This window comes from Ascaphus truei, chromosome 21, assembly GCF_040206685.1.
Source record: "Ascaphus truei isolate aAscTru1 chromosome 21, aAscTru1.hap1, whole genome shotgun sequence".
In the NCBI taxonomy this organism is placed as follows: domain Eukaryota; kingdom Metazoa; phylum Chordata; class Amphibia; order Anura; family Ascaphidae; genus Ascaphus; species Ascaphus truei.
This window is the reverse complement of record NC_134503.1, coordinates 4,831,225-4,855,552: the sequence shown is the minus strand read 5'-3', so window position 1 is coordinate 4,855,552 and position 24,328 is coordinate 4,831,225. Positions and strand designations below refer to the sequence as shown.

Below are 24,328 nucleotides of genomic sequence, written 5' to 3'. Positions count from 1 at the left end.
CATCATTTTAAAGTGACTAACAGATGACAAGAACGGATGTAAGGGAGAGAAAAAGTGACAAGAGCACAAGAAAAAGCATGCAGCCTTCTGCATGGGGGAACAGCTGCTTTCTGTGTGGCAACAGAGCCCCCTAGTGCTGAAATGAAAAATTACACCTACTATGTATTACGCTCCCAAACTCTTTACACACCCAATCACAATGCTCTCTTGTGACCTGGGCTGGGACCCAATCATAATATTGCTTTAGAGCAGCTAAGCTCTGTGACTTCTCAGTGACCCCAAGACAACCATCGATGTGCTTTCCTTGTGCCCCCAAAAGTATAACCTTGTTACTCTACTCCTGGGGTGGGCAACTCCAGTCCTCAAGGGCCACCAACAGGTCTTCATGATGTCCCTGCTTCAGCACAGGTGGCTCAATCAGTGGATGGAGCCACTGATTTAGCCACCTGTGCTGAAGCAAGGGTATCCTGCAACCTGACCTGTTGGCGGTCCTTGAGGACTGCAGCTGGCCTCCCTTGCTCTGCGGTACCAGCAGTCCCTCCCCTGCCCCCTGCGGGGTTTACCTGTGCCATAGTCAATGCGGGTGGAGTTCCCGACAGATTCCTTCAGGTACAAGGCCACTTCAGGGACGGCCGCATTCAGCTGCGGAGGGATCAACGTGGAAACCAGATTCTCAGCTTCCTAAGTGAACAAGTTTACAGTCTCAGATTTAGACACCCTTCTGGTACAACAGACTGATACTGCACCTCCTCTCTGCTCTGCTGGAGGCGATATATCTCTATCATAGCTTGTGCGGAGGGGGATTAAGCTACTGTAACATGATTCGGGCTCCTCTGCCCCATGGGAAGCTCGCGTTATATTCGGGATGTTACAGTGATAAAGGATAATTAAAAAAGGTGATAACTGTTACCGACCAGTGACAGCCATTTACATAACTGTCTGTTCCCGATGATCAATAACTAGGACACTTTTGCATACCCGCAGAGCAGGCCTGCACAACTCAGTCATACTGAGCCACTAATTGAGCCAGCTGTGCTGAAGTAGGGATATCCTGAAAACCTGGCCTGTTTGCGGCCCTCGAGGACTGGAGTTGTGCAGGCCTGCCGTAGAGTGTAGAAATCCTTTCAATGTTTGTGTGCGTTATGAAAAGCATCATACAAGATTAAAGGGAGCAGCTATAATCACAGCACTGGACATCGCTGCTGCGGGTGACATGAACCATTACGAAGAGTGAGCGCCAGTTACTGAATAATTATTGTAGGCCCAGGGACTACTCAACCCAATTGATGATGGATTATGGGTGGTGCGGCTGCCTTGCGGCCCTGGTTATTCACACAGTGTCACCCTTTTATCACGCCCTTTGCTGGTGAATCCGGTGTCTCACCATACACCGTGTAGGACGGTGCTGGCTGCTCATGGAATTCTCTCACGGTTCCCACCTGATCCAGCTTGGCGTACCAGGTCCGAAAGGCCTTGTTGCCGAAGCGCGACGGCTGGTCCATTGGGGGTGTTTCGTTGATCCAGCGATCCAGGGTGTTCAGCACTGCCATTAGCTTGTCAATTACCTGCGTGGAGACCAAAGACACATTCAGCAATCCATGCGCCTGTGGACTTCCTGCAGAGCGCGGTGACCAACACACCCAAAGGTGAACGGGGTGAAACCTTCCCGGTAACTGGAGCTTTAATCACCCCTTTGTACCCGTGTCACATTCTCCTACTTCCTCGCTGATGAAGAAGATCTGCAATGCGCCCTGGTACTTTGGTCATGCATGGTCATCACATGTTTCATTTACACAGTGGGACTGTCAGTGGTTCTCTCTTAGGCCGCGCTTATAGTGCCGGCGACGTTGCCCGAAAACAAATGCATTGCCGCCGCCGTGTGCGCTTATACTAAGCGACAATGCGACGGAGCAACGTCACGAAAACTGGCAGCCGGCAATATTTGATTTTTCAAGGGCTGTCGCCTCATGTGACAGCCCCTGAACCAATCAAGTGCCAGGAAACCCGCGACGTTGCCGCACAGCGAAATACAACTGTCGCCTGTGGCGACTGCGACGGGTGACATCACCTGTCGTGTCGCCATCGACGGCACTATAAGCGCGGCCGTAGCTGGCTGTCCGCCTGGGAAGCTCAGAGCCAAGACTTCTTCTGGTCTTTCTCCTGCTCCCAATCGGTTGCCGCTGGAAGCCGCCAGCTTGCGCACGCAACCAGGGGCGGGATCGATAGCACCATATATGTATTACTTTGGATAACATGGCTATTGTATGTCTAAAATCAATGCACTGCATGAGTCCTTATCACTTAACCCCTTGGCAGCCAGTGGGGGCTGCAACGCAATTGAAAGCAATGCGTTGTAGGGTACTGTATATACCACAGTATGGCATCACCCATATATTCTTGGGGTCTTTAGCACTGCAGCGCTTTCTGTGCCAGATCCCTAATCTTCCCAGGCGCTCTGGGCAGAGAGCACTTTGCGAATACGCCAAATGATCCAGCTGTGGGTGCTGCCGACTCACATTGTAATTAAGAGTCACATGGAGCGGCTTTTGTTAAACAATACGGGTGATTTACGCGGCCACCAGCCTCAGCCAGCTCATTACGGACAGATCTGCTTTCTGCAGCGCGCTCTCGCAGAGCAGCGACCGGCTGAGTAATGGCTGGCAGGGGGATGCTTTTACCTCTAGGCTTAGGAGCTGTAGCGAAGGATGGGGGGGAGGGGGAGGGAGGGGGAGGGGTATAACAGTCACGCATCTATTCCTTTCTGCTGCTTTAAAAGGGGATTAAAAGCAGCAGAGCTGAATGCAGCGAGCAAGCCCCAGCTGCCAGCCTGGGCAGCCTAATACATAATTAAAGACACACACAGTTCGTTGGTGTCTGGGTCCCTTTGAAAGGCGGCGTGGAAGCTCAAGCGGCTTTCTATTGTCCGGCCAAATTAATATTGCAACGGAAGCAGTAGGGTGCGTGTCCTGTGCCGCGGGGTCAGCCGCAGACTGCGAGGAGGGGGGTCAGCCGCAGACTGCGAGGAGGGGGGGGGGGTCAGCCGCAGACTGCGAGGGGGGGGGGGGGTCAGCCGCAGACTGTGAGGGGGGGGGGTCAGCCGCAGACTGCGAGGAGGGGGGTCAGCCGCAGACTGCGAGGAGGGGGGGGGGTCAGCCGCAGACTGCGAGGGGGGGGGGGGTCAGCCGCAGACTGTGAGGGGGGGGGGTCAGCCGCAGACTGCGAGGAGGGGGGTCAGCCGCAGACTGCGAGGAGGGGGGGGGGGGGTCAGCCGCAGACTCCGAGGAGGGGGGGGGGGGTCAGCCGCAGACTGCGAGGGGGGGGGGTCAGCCGCAGACTGTGAGGGGGGGGGGTCAGCCGCAGACTGCGAGGAGGGGGGTCAGCCGCAGACTGCGAGGAGGGGGGGGGGGGTCAGCCGCAGACTCCGAGGAGGGGGGGGGGGGTCAGCCGCAGACTGCGAGGAGGGGGTGGGGGGGTAACAGGGAATCGGAGTAATATTCCACCCGACAATGCAGGAGTCTGCCTACCCGGACACACAATACTAACGTTAGCACACATTCCCTGCACACTGCCGTTACCCGGACACACAATACTAACGTTAGCACACATTCCCTGCACACTGCCGTTACCCGGACACACAATACTAACGTTAGCACACATTCCCTGCACACTGCCGTTACCCGGACACACAATACTAACGTTAGCACACATTCCCTGCACACTGCCGTTACCCGGACACACAATACTAACGTTAGCACACATTCCCTGCACACTGCCGTTACCCGGACACACAATACTAACGTTAGCACACATTCCCTGCACACTGCCGTTACCCGGACACACAATACTAACGTTAGCACACATTCCCTGCACCCTGCCGTTACCCGGACACACAATACTAACGTTAGCACACATTCCCTGCACACTGCCGTTACCCGGACACACAATACTAACGTTAGCACACATTCCCTGCACACTGCCGTTACCCGGACACACAATACTAACGTTAGCACACATTCCCTGCACTCTGCCGCTACCCGGACACACAATACTAAAGTTAGCACACATTCCCTGCACACTGCCGTTACCCGGACACACAATACTAACGTTAGCACACATTCCCTGCACACTGCCGTTACCCGGACACACAATACTAACGTTAGCACACATTCCCTGCACACTGCCGTTACCCGGACACACAATACTAACGTTAGCACACATTCCCTGCACACTGCCGTTACCCGGACACACAATACTAACGTTAGCACATATTCCCTGCACACTGCCGTTACCCGGACACACAATACTAACGTTAGCACACATTCCCTGCACACTGCCGTTACCCGGACACACAATACTAACGTTAGCACACATTCCCTGCACACTGCCGTTACCCGGACACACAATACTAACGTTAGCACACATTCCCTGCACACTGCCGTTACCCGGACACACAATACTAACGTTAGCACACATTCCCTGCACACTGCCGTTACCCGGACACACAATACTAACGTTAGCACACATTCCCTGCACACTGCCGTTACCCGGACACACAATACTAACGTTAGCACACATTCCCTGCACACTGCCGTTACCCGGACACACAATACTAACGTTAGCACACATTCCCTGCACACTGCCGTTACCCGGACACACAATACTAACGTTAGCACACATTCCCTGCACACTGCCGTTACCCGGACACACAATACTAACGTTAGCACACATTCCCTGCACACTGCCGTTACCCGGACACACAATACTAACGTTAGCACACATTCCCTGCACACTGCCGTTACCCGGACACACAATACTAACGTTAGCACACATTCCCTGCACACTGCCGTTACCCGGACACACAATACTAACGTTAGCACACATTCCCTGCACACTGCCGTTACCCGGACACACAATACTAACGTTAGCACATACTCCCTGCACACTGCCGTTACCCGGACACACAATACTAACGTTAGCACACATTCCTTGCACACTGCCGTTACCCGGACACACAATACTAACGTTAGCACACATTCCCTGCACACTGCCGTTACCCGGACACACAATACTAACGTTAGCACACATTCCCTGCACACTGCCGTTACCCGGACACACAATACTAACGTTAGTACACATTCCCTGCACACTGCCTACCCGGACACACAATACTAACGTTAGCACACATTCCCTGCACACTGCCGTTACCCGGACACACAATACTAACGTTAGCACACATTCCCTGCACACTGCCGTTACCCGGACACACAATACTAACGTTAGCACACATTCCCTGCACACTGCCGTTACCCGGACACACAATACTAACGTTAGCACACATTCCCTGCACACTGCCGTTACCCGGACACACAATACTAACGTTAGCACACATTCCCTGCACACTGCCGTTACCCGGACACACAATACTAACGTTAGCACACATTCCCTGCACACTGCCGTTACCCGGACACACAATACTAACGATAGCACACATTCCCTGCACACTGCCGTTACCCGGACACACAATACTAACGTTAGCACACATTCCCTGCACACTGCCGTTACCCGGACACACAATACTAACGTTAGTACACATTCCCTGCACACTGCCTACCCGGACACACAATACTAACGTTAGCACACATTCCCTGCACACTGCCGTTACCCGGACACACAATACTAACGTTAGCACACATTCCCTGCACACTGCCGTTACCCGGACACACAATACTAACGTTAGCACACATTCCCTGCACACTGCCGTTACCCGGACACACAATACTAACGTTAGCACACATTCCCTGCACACTGCCGTTACCCGGACACACAATACTAACGTTAGCACACATTCCCTGCGCACTGCCGTTACCCGGACACACAATACTAACGTTAGCACACATTCCCTGCGCACTGCCGTTACCCGGACACACAATACTAACGTTAGCACACATTCCCTGCACACTGCCGTTACCCGGACACACAATACTAACGTTAGCACACATTCCCTGCACACTGCCGTTACCCGGACACACAATACTAACGTTAGCACATATTCCCTGCACACTGCCGTTACCCGGACACACAATACTAACGTTAGCACACATTCCCTGCACACTGCCGTTACCCGGACACACAATACTAACGTTAGCACATATTCCCTGCACACTGCCGTTACCCGGACACACAATACTAACGTTAGCACACATTCCCTGCACACTGCCGTTACCCGGACACACAATACTAACGTTAGCACACATTCCCTGCACACTGCCGTTACCCGGACACACAATACTAACGTTAGCACATATTCCCTGCACACTGCCGTTACCCGGACACACAATACTAACGTTAGCACACATTCCCTGCACACTGCCGTTACCCGGACACACAATACTAACGTTAGCACACATTCCCTGCACACTGCCGTTACCCGGACACACAATACTAACGTTAGCACACATTCCCTGCACACTGCCTACCCGGACACACAATACTAACGTTAGCACACATTCCCTGCACACTGCCGTTACCCGGACACACAATACTAACGTTAGCACACATTCCCTGCACACTGCCGTTACCCGGACACACAATACTAACGTTAGCACACATTCCCTGCACACTGCCGTTACCCGGACACACAATACTAACGTTAGCACACATTCCCTGCACACTGCCGTTACCCGGACACACAATACTAACGTTAGCACACATTCCCTGCACACTGCCGTTACCCGGACACACAATACTAACGTTAGCACACATTCCCTGCACACTGCCGTTACCCGGACACACAATACTAACGTTAGCACAGATTCCCTGCACACTGCCGTTACCCGGACACACAATACTAACGTTAGCACATATTCCCTGCACACTGCCGTTACCCGGACACACAATACTAACGTTAGCACATATTCCCTGCACACTGCCGTTACCCGGACACACAATACTAACGTTAGCACACATTCCCTGCACACTGCCGTTACCCGGACACACAATACTAACGTTAGCACATATTCCCTGCACACTGCCGTTACCCGGACACACAATACTAACGTTAGCACATATTCCCTGCACACTGCCGTTATCCGGACACACAATACTAACGTTAGCACATATTCCCTGCACACTGCCGTTACCCGGACACACAATACTAACGTTAGCACACATTCCCTGCACACTGCCGTTACCCGGACACACAATACTAACGTTAGCACACATTCCCTGCACACTGCCGTTACCCGGACACACAATACTAACGTTAGCACACATTCCCTGCACACTGCCGTTACCCGGACACACAATACTAACATTAGCACACATTCCCTGCACACTGCCGTTACCCGGACACACAATACTAACGTTAGCACACATTCCCTGCACACTGCCGTTACCCGGACACACAATACTAACGTTAGCACACATTCCCTGCACACTGCCGTTACCCGGACACACAATACTAACGTTAGCACACATTCCCTGCACACTGCCGTTACCCGGACACACAATACTAATATTAGCACACATTCCCTGCACACTGCCGTTACCCGGACACACAATACTAACGTTAGCACACATTCCCTGCACACTGCCGTTACCCGGACACACAATACTAACGTTAGCACACATTCCCTGCACACTGCCGTTACCCGGACATACAATACTAATATTAGCACACATTCCCTGCACACTGCCGTTACCCGGACACACAATACTAACGTTAGAACACATTCCCTGCACACTGCCGTTACCCGGACACACAATATTAACGTTAGCACACATTACCTGCACACTGCCGTTACCCGGACACACAATATTAACATTAGCACACATTCCCTGCACACTGCCGTTACCCGGACACACAATATTAACATTAGCACACATTCCCTGCACACTGCCGTTACCCGGACACACAATACTAACGTTAGCACATATTCCCTGCACACTGCCGTTACCCGGACACACAATACTAACGTTAGCACACATTCCCTGCACACTGCCGTTACCCGGACACACAATACTAACGTTAGCACACATTCCCTGCACACTGCCGTTACCCGGACACACAATACTAACGTTAGCACATATTCCCTGCACACTGCCGTTACCCGGACACACAATACTAACGTTAGCACACATTCCCTGCACACTGCCGTTACCCGGACACACAATACTAACGTTAGCACACATTCCCTGCACACTGCCGTTACCCGGACACACAATACTAACGTTAGCACACATTCCCTGCACACTGCCTACCCGGACACACAATACTAACGTTAGCACACATTCCCTGCACACTGCCGTTACCCGGACACACAATACTAACGTTAGCACACATTCCCTGCACACTGCCGTTACCCGGACACACAATACTAACGTTAGCACACATTCCCTGCACACTGCCGTTACCCGGACACACAATACTAACGTTAGCACACATTCCCTGCACACTGCCGTTACCCGGACACACAATACTAACGTTAGCACACATTCCCTGCACACTGCCGTTACCCGGACACACAATACTAACGTTAGCACACATTCCCTGCACACTGCCGTTACCCGGACACACAATACTAACGTTAGCACATATTCCCTGCACACTGCCGTTACCCGGACACACAATACTAACGTTAGCACACATTCCCTGCACACTGCCGTTACCCGGACACACAATACTAACGTTAGCACACATTCCCTGCACACTGCCGTTACCCGGACACACAATACTAACGTTAGCACACATTCCCTGCACACTGCCTACCCGGACACACAATACTAACGTTAGCACACATTCCCTGCACACTGCCGTTACCCGGACACACAATACTAACGTTAGCACACATTCCCTGCACACTGCCGTTACCCGGACACACAATACTAACGTTAGCACACATTCCCTGCACACTGCCGTTACCCGGACACACAATACTAACGTTAGCACACATTCCCTGCACACTGCCGTTACCCGGACACACAATACTAACGTTAGCACACATTCCCTGCACACTGCCGTTACCCGGACACACAATACTAACGTTAGCACAGATTCCCTGCACACTGCCGTTACCCGGACACACAATACTAACGTTAGCACAGATTCCCTGCACACTGCCGTTACCCGGACACACAATACTAACGTTAGCACATATTCCCTGCACACTGCCGTTACCCGGACACACAATACTAACGTTAGCACATATTACCTGCACACTGCCGTTACCCGGACATACAATACTAATATTAGCACACATTCCCTGCACACTGCCGTTACCCGGACACACAATACTAACGTTAGAACACATTCCCTGCACACTGCCGTTACCCGGACACACAATATTAACGTTAGCACACATTACCTGCACACTGCCGTTACCCGGACACACAATATTAACATTAGCACACATTCCCTGCACACTGCCGTTACCCGGACACACAATATTAACATTAGCACACATTCCCTGCACACTGCCGTTACCCGGACACACAATACTAACGTTAGCACATATTCCCTGCACACTGCCGTTACCCGGACACACAATACTAACGTTAGCACACATTCCCTGCACACTGCCGTTACCCGGACACACAATACTAACGTTAGCACACATTCCCTGCACACTGCCGTTACCCGGACACACAATACTAACGTTAGCACATATTCCCTGCACACTGCCGTTACCCGGACACACAATACTAACGTTAGCACACATTCCCTGCACACTGCCGTTACCCGGACACACAATACTAACGTTAGCACACATTCCCTGCACACTGCCGTTACCCGGACACACAATACTAACGTTAGCACAAATTCCCTGCACACTGCCTACCCGGACACACAATACTAACGTTAGCACACATTCCCTGCACACTGCCGTTACCCGGACACACAATACTAACGTTAGCACACATTCCCTGCACACTGCCGTTACCCGGACACACAATACTAACGTTAGCACACATTCCCTGCACACTGCCGTTACCCGGACACACAATACTAACGTTAGCACACATTCCCTGCACACTGCCGTTACCCGGACACACAATACTAACGTTAGCACACATTCCCTGCACACTGCCGTTACCCGGACACACAATACTAACGTTAGCACACATTCCCTGCACACTGCCGTTACCCGGACACACAATACTAACGTTAGCACACATTCCCTGCACACTGCCGTTACCCGGACACACAATACTAACGTTAGCACACATTCCCTGCACACTGCCGTTACCCGGACACACAATACTAACGTTAGCACAGATTCCCTGCACACTGCCGTTACCCGGACACACAATACTAACGTTAGCACAGATTCCCTGCACACTGCCGTTACCCGGACACACAATACTAACGTTAGCACATATTCCCTGCACACTGCCGTTACCCGGACACACAATACTAACGTTAGCACATATTACCTGCACACTGCCGTTACCCGGACATACAATACTAATATTAGCACACATTCCCTGCACACTGCCGTTACCCGGACACACAATACTAACGTTAGAACACATTCCCTGCACACTGCCGTTACCCGGACACACAATATTAACGTTAGCACACATTACCTGCACACTGCCGTTACCCGGACACACAATATTAACATTAGCACACATTCCCTGCACACTGCCGTTACCCGGACACACAATATTAACATTAGCACACATTCCCTGCACACTGCCGTTACCCGGACACACAATACTAACGTTAGCACATATTCCCTGCACACTGCCGTTACCCGGACACACAATACTAACGTTAGCACACATTCCCTGCACACTGCCGTTACCCGGACACACAATACTAACGTTAGCACACATTCCCTGCACACTGCCGTTACCCGGACACACAATACTAACGTTAGCACATATTCCCTGCACACTGCCGTTACCCGGACACACAATACTAACGTTAGCACACATTCCCTGCACACTGCCGTTACCCGGACACACAATACTAACGTTAGCACACATTCCCTGCACACTGCCGTTACCCGGACACACAATACTAACGTTAGCACACATTCCCTGCACACTGCCTACCCGGACACACAATACTAACGTTAGCACACATTCCCTGCACACTGCCGTTACCCGGACACACAATACTAACGTTAGCACACATTCCCTGCACACTGCCGTTACCCGGACACACAATACTAACGTTAGCACACATTCCCTGCACACTGCCGTTACCCGGACACACAATACTAACGTTAGCACACATTCCCTGCACACTGCCGTTACCCGGACACACAATACTAACGTTAGCACACATTCCCTGCACACTGCCGTTACCCGGACACACAATACTAACGTTAGCACACATTCCCTGCACACTGCCGTTACCCGGACACACAATACTAACGTTAGCACACATTCCCTGCACACTGCCTACCCGGACACACAATACTAACGTTAGCACACATTCCCTGCACACTGCCGTTACCCGGACACACAATACTAACGTTAGCACACATTCCCTGCACACTGCCGTTACCCGGACACACAATACTAACGTTAGCACACATTCCCTGCACACTGCCGTTACCCGGACACACAATACTAACGTTAGCACACATTCCCTGCACACTGCCGTTACCCGGACACACAATACTAACGTTAGCACACATTCCCTGCACACTGCCGTTACCCGGACACACAATACTAACGTTAGCACAGATTCCCTGCACACTGCCGTTACCCGGACACACAATACTAACGTTAGCACAGATTCCCTGCACACTGCCGTTACCCGGACACACAATACTAACGTTAGCACATATTCCCTGCACACTGCCGTTACCCGGACACACAATACTAACGTTAGCACATATTACCTGCACACTGCCGTTACCCGGACACACAATACTAACGTTAGCACACATTCCCTGCACACTGCCGTTACCCGGACACACAATACTAACGTTAGCACACATTCCCTGCACACTGCCGTTACCCGGACACACAATACTAACGTTAGCACACATTCCCTGCACACTGCCGTTACCCGGACACACAATACTAACGTTAGCACACATTCCCTGCACACTGCCGTTACCCGGACACACAATACTAACGTTAGCACACATTCCCTGCACACTGCCGTTACCCGGACACACAATACTAACGTTAGCACACATTCCCTGCACACTGCCGTTACCCGGACACACAATACTAACGTTAGCACACATTCCCTGCACACTGCCTACCCGGACACACAATACTAACGTTAGCACACATTCCCTGCACACTGCCGTTACCCGGACACACAATACTAACGTTAGCACACATTCCCTGCACACTGCCGTTACCCGGACACACAATACTAACGTTAGCACACATTCCCTGCACACTGCCGTTACCCGGACACACAATACTAACGTTAGCACACATTCCCTGCACACTGCCGTTACCCGGACACACAATACTAACGTTAGCACACATTCCCTGCACACTGCCGTTACCCGGACACACAATACTAACGTTAGCACACATTCCCTGCACACTGCCGTTACCCGGACATACAATACTAATATTAGCACACATTCCCTGCACACTGCCGTTACCCGGACACACAATACTAACGTTAGCACACATTCCCTGCACACTGCCGTTACCCGGACACACAATATTAACGTTAGCACACATTCCCTGCACACTGCCGTTACCCGGACACACAATATTAACATTAGCACACATTCCCTGCACACTGCCATTACCCGGACACACAATATTAACATTAGCACACATTCCCTGCACACTGCCGTTACCCGGACACACAATACTAACGTTAGCACATATTCCCTGCACACTGCCGTTACCAGGACACACAATACTAACGTTAGCACACATTCCCTGCACACTGCCGTTACCCGGACACACAATACTAACGTTAGCACATATTCCCTGCACACTGCCGTTACCCGGACACACAATACTAACGTTAGCACACATTCCCTGCACACTGCCGTTACCCGGACACACAATACTAACGTTAGCACACATTCCCTGCACACTGCCGTTACCCGGACACACAATACTAACGTTAGCACACATTCCCTGCACACTGCCGTTACCCGGACACACAATACTAACATTAGCACACATTCCCTGCACACTGCCGTTACCCGGACACACAATACTAGCGTTAGCACACATTCCCTGCACACTGCCGTTACCCGGACACACAATACTAACGTTAGCACACATTCCCTGCACACTGCCGTTACCCGGACACACAATACTAACGTTAGCACACATTCCCTGCACACTGCCGTTACCCGGACACACAATACTAATATTAGCACACATTCCCTGCACACTGCCGTTACCCGGACACACAATACTAACGTTAGCACACATTCCCTGCACACTGCCGTTACCCGGACACACAATACTAACGTTAGCACACATTCCCTGCACACTGCCGTTACCCGGACATACAATACTAATATTAGCACACATTCCCTGCACACTGCCGTTACCCGGACACACAATACTAACGTTAGCACACATTCCCTGCACACTGCCGTTACCCGGACACACAATATTAACGTTAGCACACATTCCCTGCACACTGCCGTTACCCGGACACACAATATTAACATTAGCACACATTCCCTGCACACTGCCGTTACCCGGACACACAATATTAACATTAGCACACATTCCCTGCACACTGCCGTTACCCGGACACACAATACTAACGTTAGCACATATTCCCTGCACACTGCCGTTACCAGGACACACAATACTAACGTTAGCACACATTCCCTGCACACTGCCGTTATCCGGACACACAATACTAACGTTAGCACACATTCCCTGCACACTGCAGTTACCCGGACACACAATACTAACGTTAGCACACATTCCCTGCACACTGCCGTTACCCGGACACACAATACTAACGTTAGCACACATTCCCTGCACACTGCCGTTACCCGGACACACAATACTAATATTAGCACACATTCCCTGCACACTGCCGTTACCCGGACACACAATACTAACGTTAGCACACATTCCCTGCACACTGCCGTTACCCGGACACACAATACTAACGTTAGCACACATTCCCTGCACACTGCCGTTACCCGGATCTCACCGATTGGAAATAAAAATGTTTTATACAGGAATCATCTATTTTCTTTGTTTGTATTAATGCAAATGGACTTTAGTTATGATAACTTCTGTTAGATTTCCTCATTTAGTGGTCAGTCTGGAATATTAGGGGTGTGTGGTGGGGGAAAGGGGTGTGTGTGGTGGGGGAAAGGGGTGTGTGTGGTGGGGGGAAAGGGGTGTGTGGTGGGGGGAAAGGGGTGTGTGGTGGGGGGAAAGGGGTGTGTGGTGGGGGGAAAGGGGTGTGTGGTGGGGGGAAAGGGGTGTGTGGTGGGGGGATAGGGGTGTGTGGTGGGGGGAAAGGGTTGTGTGGTGGGGGGAAAGGGGTGTGTGTGGGGGAAAGGGTGTGTGGTGGGGGAAAGGGTGTGTGGTGGTATATTTACACATACAGACGCAATGGGAACCTTTTGAATTAAAAAATTAACAGGAGAATGGAGATGGGCCAGAGACATTTGGAAGAAACAAGAGAATATTTCAAGGGAACCTTCCACGGTGCTTCAAAAGAAAAATGTTTGACCCGTGTATCCTGCCCGTGCTCACGTATGGATGTGACCCGTGTATCCTGCCCGTGCTCACGTATGGATGTGACCCGTGTATCCTGCCCGTGCTCACGTATGGATGTGACCCGTGTATCCTGCCCGTGTGCTCACGTATGGACGTGACCCGTGTATCCTGCCCGTGTGCTCACGTATAGACGTGACCCGTGTATCCTGCCCGTGTGCTCACGTATGGACGTGACCCGTGTATCCTGCCCGTGTGCTCACGTATAGACGTGACCCGTGTATCCTGCCCGTGTGCTCACGTATGGACGTGACCCGTGTATCCTGCCCGTGTGCTCACGTATGGACGTGACCCGTGTATCCTGCCCGTGTGCTCACGTATGGACGTGACACTTGGACCCTAAATGTGAAGATAATTCAGAAGCTTCAGACTACGCAAAGTATGGAGAGATGCATGCTGGGTATTATTCGAAGAGACAGGAACAAGAATGAATGGGTTCGAAACCAAAACAAAAAAAAAGTCTGTGTCATCCTAACGAGGGGGAAGAAAGAAGAAATTAGAACGTCAGAGGGCGTGTGTGTGTGTGTGTGTGTGTGTGTGTGTGTGTGTGTGTGTGTGTGTGTGTGTATCTCGAAAGCTATATGCCGATTTTCACTTCTCATTCGCCGCACCTGTGGCTACACTGGAAAATAGGTTGCCCACCTCTGATCTAGTGTAACTTCGTTTGATCTCCCTGTACATCGCAGCAAAAATTAAATAATGCACAAAAATAGGATTCCTAAAATATTGCCATGCAAGAATGGCATTACTACCCAGGTTGGGGTTTACCGCACCTGTCACTGACCAATGCGAAAAATGGTTACGTGCACTTAAGGAGGTAAGAGATCCCCACACAAATCAAGATGTGGAGCGTGCAAATGGCGAGCAAAACATTTAAAAATGACCCTCTTCACAATAAGCAGTAGACTGCAAGCTCTTGAGGGAAGCGATGTATAGCGATACACTATGTAACCCCTATGCTTTTAGCTCTCGGACTTACTACTATCGCTGCCGCTGGGACCAGAGTCCCTTGTTAATTACTGGACCACACATGTCCCACGGCGGGAATAGTGCGAGTGGTGTAGTAGCCACGCAATCCTGGGCATGTTGGCTTATGATGGTGCCGGAACACTGTGGAAGAACGTGGCGTACTAAACCTGTTGCAGTCCTGTTCTTCAAAAAAGGTGCTTCGGTACCACTGTGTCTTTATTTTCAAGCATTATTCACCTGCTAAGAGCGTATCCACACAACGCGTCAAGGCAGGAATTTATGTCAACAAGCATGGAGGCACAAGCAGTGTCACCCTTGTTAGATGCATCAAAATGTTTTTGTTGGGCAGGCAATCGGAAGGGGTAAATCACGTTTTTTTTTTGCCCCCAACTCTGACTTTACAAGGGTCTTAATCTCTTGTTTATTCAAGTTCAAGCTTCAACCCTGGCAGCCCTACTCCAGACACCAATGGTTTCCCACCGTCTGGTGGATGATAAACAATGAAGGAGCTCATGGGGTTGCATTAGAAAGATTTAAGCAATATTTATGTTAAGATAGGAAAGGGAAGAGGGTTTTTGAAATCAATCCCTTTTTAACAATGTGAAATTGTTACTTAAATTAAAAAATAGTGGTACTCAATACCCACCTACCACGTCACACCCGCACACTGTCTTGATGACACAGCGTTAGGATGGCTAGGACTAGGAGCCCTGGAAGCAGTCACCCCTCCTAGACATGCCGCTGCGCCCCTCCCAGACACGGCGCTGCACCCCCTCACCGGCACGGCGCTGCACCCCCTCACCGGCACGGCGCTGCACCCCCTCACAGGCACGGCGCTGCACCCCCTCACAGGCACGGCGCTGCACCCCCTCACAGGCACGGCGCTGCACCCCCTCACAGGCACGGCGCTGCACCCCCTCACAGGCACGGCGCTGCACCCCCTCACAGGCACGGCGCTGCACCCCCTCACAGGCACGGCGCTGCACCCCCTCACAGGCACGGCGCTGCACCCCCTCACAGGCACGGCGCTGCACCCCCTCACAGGCACGGCGCTGCACCCCCTCACAGGCACGGCGCTGCACCCCCTCACAGGCACGGCGCTGCACCCCCTCACAGGCACGGCGCTGCACCCCCTCACAGGCACGGCGCTGCACCCCCTCACAGGCACGGCGCTGCACCCCCTCACAGGCACGGCGCTGCACCCCCTCACAGGCACGGCGCTGCACCCCCTCACAGGCACGGCGCTGCACCCCCTCACAGGCACGGCGCTGCACCCCCTCACAGGCACGGCGCTGCACCCCCTCACCCACCCTACCTCAGAGACTTTGTATTCGCTCGTCAACTTCTTCCCCTTGACGCCCTCGTTTAAGCTGAGGATGAAGCCAATGTAATCTGCGTATGCCTGTGGTGGGAAGAGCAACAGGAAGACACAAGGGTTAATGATAAAATAACCTGACAGTCCCAGATATTAACCCATCCACTGCTGGAGAGGCTGCAGAAACATTGCAAAGCAGCAGCAGCAGCAATGGGACAAGGAGTGTCGTAGTAGTGACACTGCTCTGCCTCTACACAAAGTGAGACCACCGGGCGAGCTCCTTGTCACCCTATGTAAATCGCTTTGTCCCTCTTCGGGTACCATACGAGTGCTTTGCAAAAAGCAAACAATATGTAGGTGAACGTTCTAGTAGATATATTGGTTCTAGAGAAATGTAGATGTATTGTAATACATTTTAAAGGACTGACACGAGAGATCTTCATAGATAAAATGTCACTACCACAGAATCTCTGGGACAGAACAGCCGAGTCACACCAAAGGCGGCAGCCAAAGGGTGTCAGCCATTCGCTGATGTTACTTCCGCTCTGTTATTGGACTTAGGTAAAGTATTTCTGATGTATATTGAAGCATTCACCTCGTCACACATTACCTGCTCTCACAGCTCTACCTCCGCACACTCCCACTTACTGCTTCCCCAACACCAACTCCCTCACACATTACCTGCTCTCACAGCTCTACTTCCGCACACTCCCACTTACTGCTTCCCCAACACCAACTCCCTCACACATTACCTGCTCTCACAGCTCTGCCTCCGCACACTCCCACTTACTGCTTCCCCAACTCCCTCACACATTACCTGCTCTCACAGCTTTACCTCCGCACACTCCCACTTACTGCTTCCCCAACTCCCTCACACATTACCTGCTCTCACAGCTCTACCTCCGCACACTCCCACTTACTGCTTCCCCAACACCAACTCCCTCACACATTACCTGCTCTCACAGCTCTACCTCCGCACACTCCCACTTACTGCCTCCCCAACTCCCTCACTCATTACCTGCTCTCACAGCTCTACCTCCACACACTCCCACCTACTGCTTCCCCAACTCCCTCACACATTACCTGCTCTCACAGCTCTACCTCCTCACACTCCCACTTACTGCTTCCCCAACACCAACTCCCCCACACATTACCTGCTCTCACAGCTCTACCTCCGCACACTCCCACTTACTGCTTCCCCAACACCAATTCCCTCACACATTACCTGCTCTCACAGCTTTACCTCCTCACACTCCCACTTACTGCTTCCCCAACACCAGCTCCCTCACACATTACCTGCTCTCACAGCTCTACCTCCGCACACTCCCACTTACTGCTTCCCCAACACTAACTCCCTCACACATTATCTGCTCTCACAGCTCTACCTCCGCACACTCCCACTTACTGCTTCCCCAACTCCCTCACACATTACCTGATCTCACAGCTCTACCTCCACACACTCCCACTTACTGCTTCCCCAACACCAGCTCCCTCACACATTACCTGATCTCACAGCTCTACCTCCACACACTCCCACTTACTGCTTCCCCAACACCAACTCCCCCACACATTACCTGCTCTCACAGCTCTACCTCCGCACACTCCCACTTACTGCTTCCCCAACACCAATTCCCTCACACATTACCTGCTCTCACAGCTCTACCTCCTCACACTCCCACTTACTGCTTCCCCAACACCAGCTCCCTCACACATTACCTGCTCTCACAGCTCTACCTCCGCACACTCCCACTTACTGCTTCCCCAACACTAACTCCCTCACACATTATCTGCTCTCACAGCTCTACCTCCGCACACTCCCACTTACTGCTTCCCCAACTCCCTCACACATTACCTGCTCTCACAGCTCTACCTCCGCACACTCCCACCTACTGCTTCCCCAACTCCAATTCCCTCACACATTACCTGCTCACAGCTCTACCTCTGCACACTCCCACTTACTGCTTCCCCAACACCAACTCCCTCACACATTACCTGCTCTCACAGCTCTACCTCCGCACACTCCCACTTACTGCTTCCCCAACACCAACTCCCTCACACATTACCTGCTCTCACAGCTCTACCTCCGCACACTCCCACTTACTGCTTCCCCAACACCAACTCCTTCACACATTACCTGCTCTCACAGCTCTACCTCCGCACACTCCCACCTACTGCTTCCCCAACTCCCTCACACATTACCTGCTCTCACAGCTCTACCTCCGCACACTCCCACTTACTGCTTCCCCAACACCAACTCCCTCACACATTACCTGCTCTCACAGCTCTACCTCCGCTCACTCCCACTTACTGCTTCCCCAACACCAACTCCCTCACACATTACCTGCTCACAGCTCTACCTCCGCTCACTCCCACTTACTGCTTCCCCAACACCAACTCCCTCACACATTATCTGCTCTCACAGCTCTACCTCCGCACACTCCCACTTACTGCTTCCCCAACTCCCTCACACATTACCTGCTCTCACAGCTCTACCTCCGCTCACTCCCACTTACTGCTTCCCCAACACCAACTCCCTCACACATTACCTGCTCTCACAGCTCTACCTCCGCACACTCCCACTTACTGCTTCCCCAACACCAACTCCCTCACACATTACCTGCTCTCACAGCTCTACCTCCCCACACTCCCACTTACTGCTTCCCCAACTCTCTCACACATTACCTGCTCTCACAGCTCTACCTCCTCACACTCCCACTTACTGCTTCCCCAACACCAACTCCCTCACACATTACCTGCTCTCACAGCTCTACCTCCGCACACTCCCACTTACTGCTTCCCCAACACCAACTCCTTCACACATTACCTGCCCTCACAGCTCTACCTCCGCACACTCCCACCTACTGCTTCCCCAACTCCCTCACACATTACCTGCTCTCACAGCTCTACCTCCTCACACTCCCACCTACTGCTTCCCCAACTCCCTCACACATTACCTGCTCACAGCTCTACCTCCGCACACTCCCACTTACTGCTTCCCCAAACACCAACTCCCTCACATAACATGCAGCTATCCAAAACACACCAACCTTCTCACCCCCCTGTAATTTATGTTTTCACTTACCCTTCCGTATAGATCGTAAGCTCCTTGGGGCAGGGCCCTGCTTACCTACTGCAATACTCTACCTTAATGTTTATTTGATTGCTTTTTGTCCTACAACCCCATTGTACAGCACTACGGAATATGCTGGCGCATTATACTGTATATAAATGATGATATAATGTACAGCACTTTCAAAACCTTACTGCATTCTTCTGCGAGTGTCCCTACATTCACGTTGTTCCCTTGAGAGTTATCACAACCCACATGAATTCAGGAAATATATTACGAGCAGCTCACTGCCTAGTTCTGGATTAACCAAAGAGCAGCTTAATAGCAGTAACCGGTCGTCACTAGATTTGACCGACAGTTATTCTTAACTACATGGACAGCAAATAAAAATACCACTTGTGAGCCCATTTACATCTCAAACAGGTCTGCAACCCTGCCTTATCCCATTATCTCTTAGCATACCGTGTTTCCACTGCAGCCAGGGATTCTGGGTAATGACATGCAAATCAGCACTCAGTGCAATACATGCAGAAATCAATGGACACCCTGCAGTGTAATTCTTATACATGCCACAAGAGGGACTGGAGAGCAGGTTGCAGTCCCTTATTAAAGTACAGTAATGTTATTCATAGATGTGGGATATGAATTCCAAGGCCAGAAAGATCCCTTCTTAAAATAGCAATCCCCCCCAGACACCTACATGAGTTTAACTCGTACAATGTTAGTATCTTACCCCCTGAGCATGTCCAGCTCTTTCCGATGTGTCAACGCTTTCTTTTAGTGCTAATGGTAACATTTACAGTGCACTGGGCTGTGGGGAGAGCTTCATTTTAACCTCCCAGGCTCTCGATATAGAAATGCTTATAATCGCCAGAATGAAGCATCAGCTTTTAGAAATAAAAAGAGCTTTGGAAAAACACACATCTTAAAGTAATAAATACAATTCTACAAAATGGTGATCAGCGCAGACTGCTGATGTAAGGTGCGCTGTAATCCCTCCACCTCCCATAGGAAATATTAACCCATTTAATTGCAGGATGTACTCCAGATTGGAGGCTCTCACGAGCAAGGCCCTCATTACCTTTCGTAATGGGTTTGTCCATATTTATATGAAATGCTGTATGTACCATATTTGCCCGATTATAGGCGACCCCCTAATTTCAGTAGTAGCCAAAAAGAAAAACATGTTTGTGTCTCTCTCTTTCTCGGTTTGGGCTTCCTGCCCAGTGCCAGGTTTCCCATTACCCAGGACCTAAAGCGGCAGAATTTGTGGGACGGTAGAATTTGCAGGGGGCATGCCGGCTTGCCGCTCTGCCCATGCGCGATCGCCGCCCGCCGGCTCACGCATGCGCAACCGCTGCTTGACACTTCTGCCAGCAAGGGTGGCCCGGCAACGTGACGTCACACGGTGTCACGTTGCCATGGCAACAGGACGGCGCGGCGTTAGAACAGGAGGGCGGCATCAGGTAAGTGGCTAAGGGTGCCATTTTTTATTTTTTTTATCCGCCACTGTTCCTGCTACAAGCAACATGGCTGCTCCAGCCCCCCCACAGTGGATTGGCTCGCAAATTGGCTACTTTTATTTATTTTTTAACGTAACTATTGAGGGGGGGGGGAACGACTTATAAATCGCGCAAAACTGGTAATTATCAGATCTCTATACCCTCATTGATATTTATTTATGACATGTTTTACCAGGAAGTAATACATTGAGAGTTACCTCTCGTTTTCAAGTATGTCCTGGGCCCAGAGATGATATATATTATAGACGCATGTAGCAGTTACAGACCAGGTTATAATGTGAGACAGCTGTGGTTTTGAAAGAACTTAGACTGGTGGCGGCTGTGAGAGTCTCCGGTAGGTTGTTGGTGCTTTACAAATAAACAATAGTAAATGTGGAGTAGCAGGATAAACTGGCTTGAAATAACCAGTCTTGGTCCCTTGAGACCTGATGCATTGGTCACTTTGTGTGTGTGTCGCAGTAGCAGGACGTAGGAACGGAACTGGTTTTATGCGCAACGCAAACGCATCTGGGTGACACCGATCCATACCTGGGAACGCTTCCACTTGGCCATGTCAGGGACTGTGTTTATCTCCTTCTTTGGGACGAAGAAGCAGTGTCCGGTAAGGAAAGGAGGAACTTCATCCTCAGGATGGGAGTCTGACAGAGACACAACAATTCAACAAGCTGATACAACCCACTTTTACAGATCTCAATAGCTGTGTACTATATTACATAAAGCAATGGTCAAAACTAGCAGTTTATGTTCAGAGGGACTTCTATGAATGATGCAGTATATAGCATTAATAAGTATTGGGATGCAGTTCTGCTTCTTAATGGTCACTTTTCGCTATTCTCAGAGTCTACTATGGATAGGTTTTAAAGCAAAGTCCCTTTTAATTCAAACAGGTTTTGAGGCATGCTACGATTCATCATGTTACCCCTGAGCCTTGTAAAGAAAACATAAAGATAAGAAGCAGCTTAATATGATCCTTTAAATGATAGTATTAGACATAGCAGATTAACTAGGAATAACATCTATATATACACAGTACAGAGCAGTAGGTTGTGATTCTGTATCCCACTTTTTCTCTCTCTCTCTTGCTGATTTATTTAAACATTATTCCAGTGCATTTCTAAACCTCACACGTACATTACAAGGCGAGGTGTGACATCTACCTCTTATATGCAAAGTTTACCCCATTATAAGTCAGTCAACCCAAAGTGATCACCTAAACACACATTTTTTGTATTCCCTTCACAGTAAATTACTATCCAAGGAGTACATTAGTCCCCCACTGGATATAAGTTGCAATACTCTGAGGGGTCATACAACTGAAGTGCCTTGTTGCAATGGCAATCATTGTAAAAGGGGGTAGCACCTCATGTTCCTTTTGGGGGAGACCTTAGTTTCAAATCCTATTAACCCCTACACTGGGGAGCGGTGTGGAAAACATTGCAGAGCGAAGGGGTTAACATCCAGTCACCTCTAGGACTATCAGGGTAACCAAGGTAGGAGTGAAGCCACATAGTCCTGATTTAAGTCTCATTCATTTGAAGACAGACTCGCTCATCTACCAGAATCAACAGACTCATACAGTCCACTGGAGTCCCACTCAGGGGCTTATACTCTATAAAACGGAGGTATATAGAATGATATATTTCATTATAATGACATCTATAGTTCGAATAAAATATGCTACAAAGCTCAACTCAAATCAATGGGGGGGGGGGGGGGGAATCAACTCACAGCATATTGAATTCCTGCCTAAGAAATAAGTATATTTCTCTCAGTTTTGCCCTGGTGCTCCCCGTGTTTTATTTATTATCACTTCTCATCCTCATCACTAAAGCTCCTGGGGGTTTCTAATCATAAACAGATCATTGGAATAGCTCAATCCTGAGTGAGATGATCAGGGCACTAGATGGGGAGAATAAGAGCTTTAGGGGCAGGGGAGAATAAGAGCTATAGGGGCAGGGGAGAATAAGAGCTATAGGGGCCGGGGAGAATAAGAGCTATAGGGGCAGGGGAGAATAAGAGCTATAGGAGCACATGTATCCATGCAAAACACGTGGAAACCCGGGGGGGGGGGGGGGGATACTACTATTGATGTGTGGTATATAGAATATTAATGTGAGTGGGATTCCTTCCTGGTGCAGCTTTGGGCCCCAGTAAGGCGCTGACACGCCAGGGCCACAATAAGTGAAGACCTGACAGGCCTGTTTCCACAGGGGGGTTACCATGGTAACATGGCACCCAGCAAGTGATCACGTGACTGCCTGACACTTCCGGGGTGTGTGTCCCCCTCTCTGCCTGGTGATATGTTGCGGTGCTTGGGACTCGGTTGCTCGGTCCCTCTGTCCCCCGGTGACAGACCTGTCTGCTGCTCCCTCTCAGCCATCTTTCTGCAGCCGGGATCTCTTCACCTTTCACCCCCCCACTCTCGTCTTAGCAGTCCCGTCCCCCCTCTATCCTATGGGGTATGTAATCCTTGAGGCCCTGTAATAGTACAAAGGGGCCCGGCTCGGACACACCGTGAGGCACGACCAATATCTTCCCTGCAGCCGCCCCAACGCTTTGTGAGCGCCTGTCAGGGCATCTGCCAATCACCAAGATGGCGGCCGAGCACACCGTGGTCGCCATCTTTGAGAAGGGCAGTAACGCCTCTGGGCGGCGCCAAAATTATACTACTGTAACCACCGACTGTAAACAGACTGTTATTATTTCTCCTCCCCTCCCGTGTTGTCATAAACGTCCGTATGTTATTAATTT

The 24,328-nt window shown here is 50.8% G+C and overlaps 1 protein-coding gene across 1 annotated transcript; it reads right to left on the bottom strand.

Moving 5' to 3' along the window:
* Positions 1-438: 438 nt before the first annotated feature.
* On the bottom strand, positions 439-24,166 carry PTPA (protein phosphatase 2 phosphatase activator). The gene is made up of 5 exons (XM_075579522.1): positions 23,933-24,166; positions 22,106-22,215; positions 16,985-17,071; positions 1,440-1,565; positions 439-681 (listed from the first exon to the last, which is right to left on the bottom strand). Exons 1-5 carry the CDS (start codon positions 23,955-23,957, stop codon positions 439-441), a joined length of 591 nt encoding a protein of 196 aa, XP_075435637.1. The 5' UTR covers positions 23,958-24,166.
* Between the last annotated feature and the right edge of the window lie 162 nt (positions 24,167-24,328).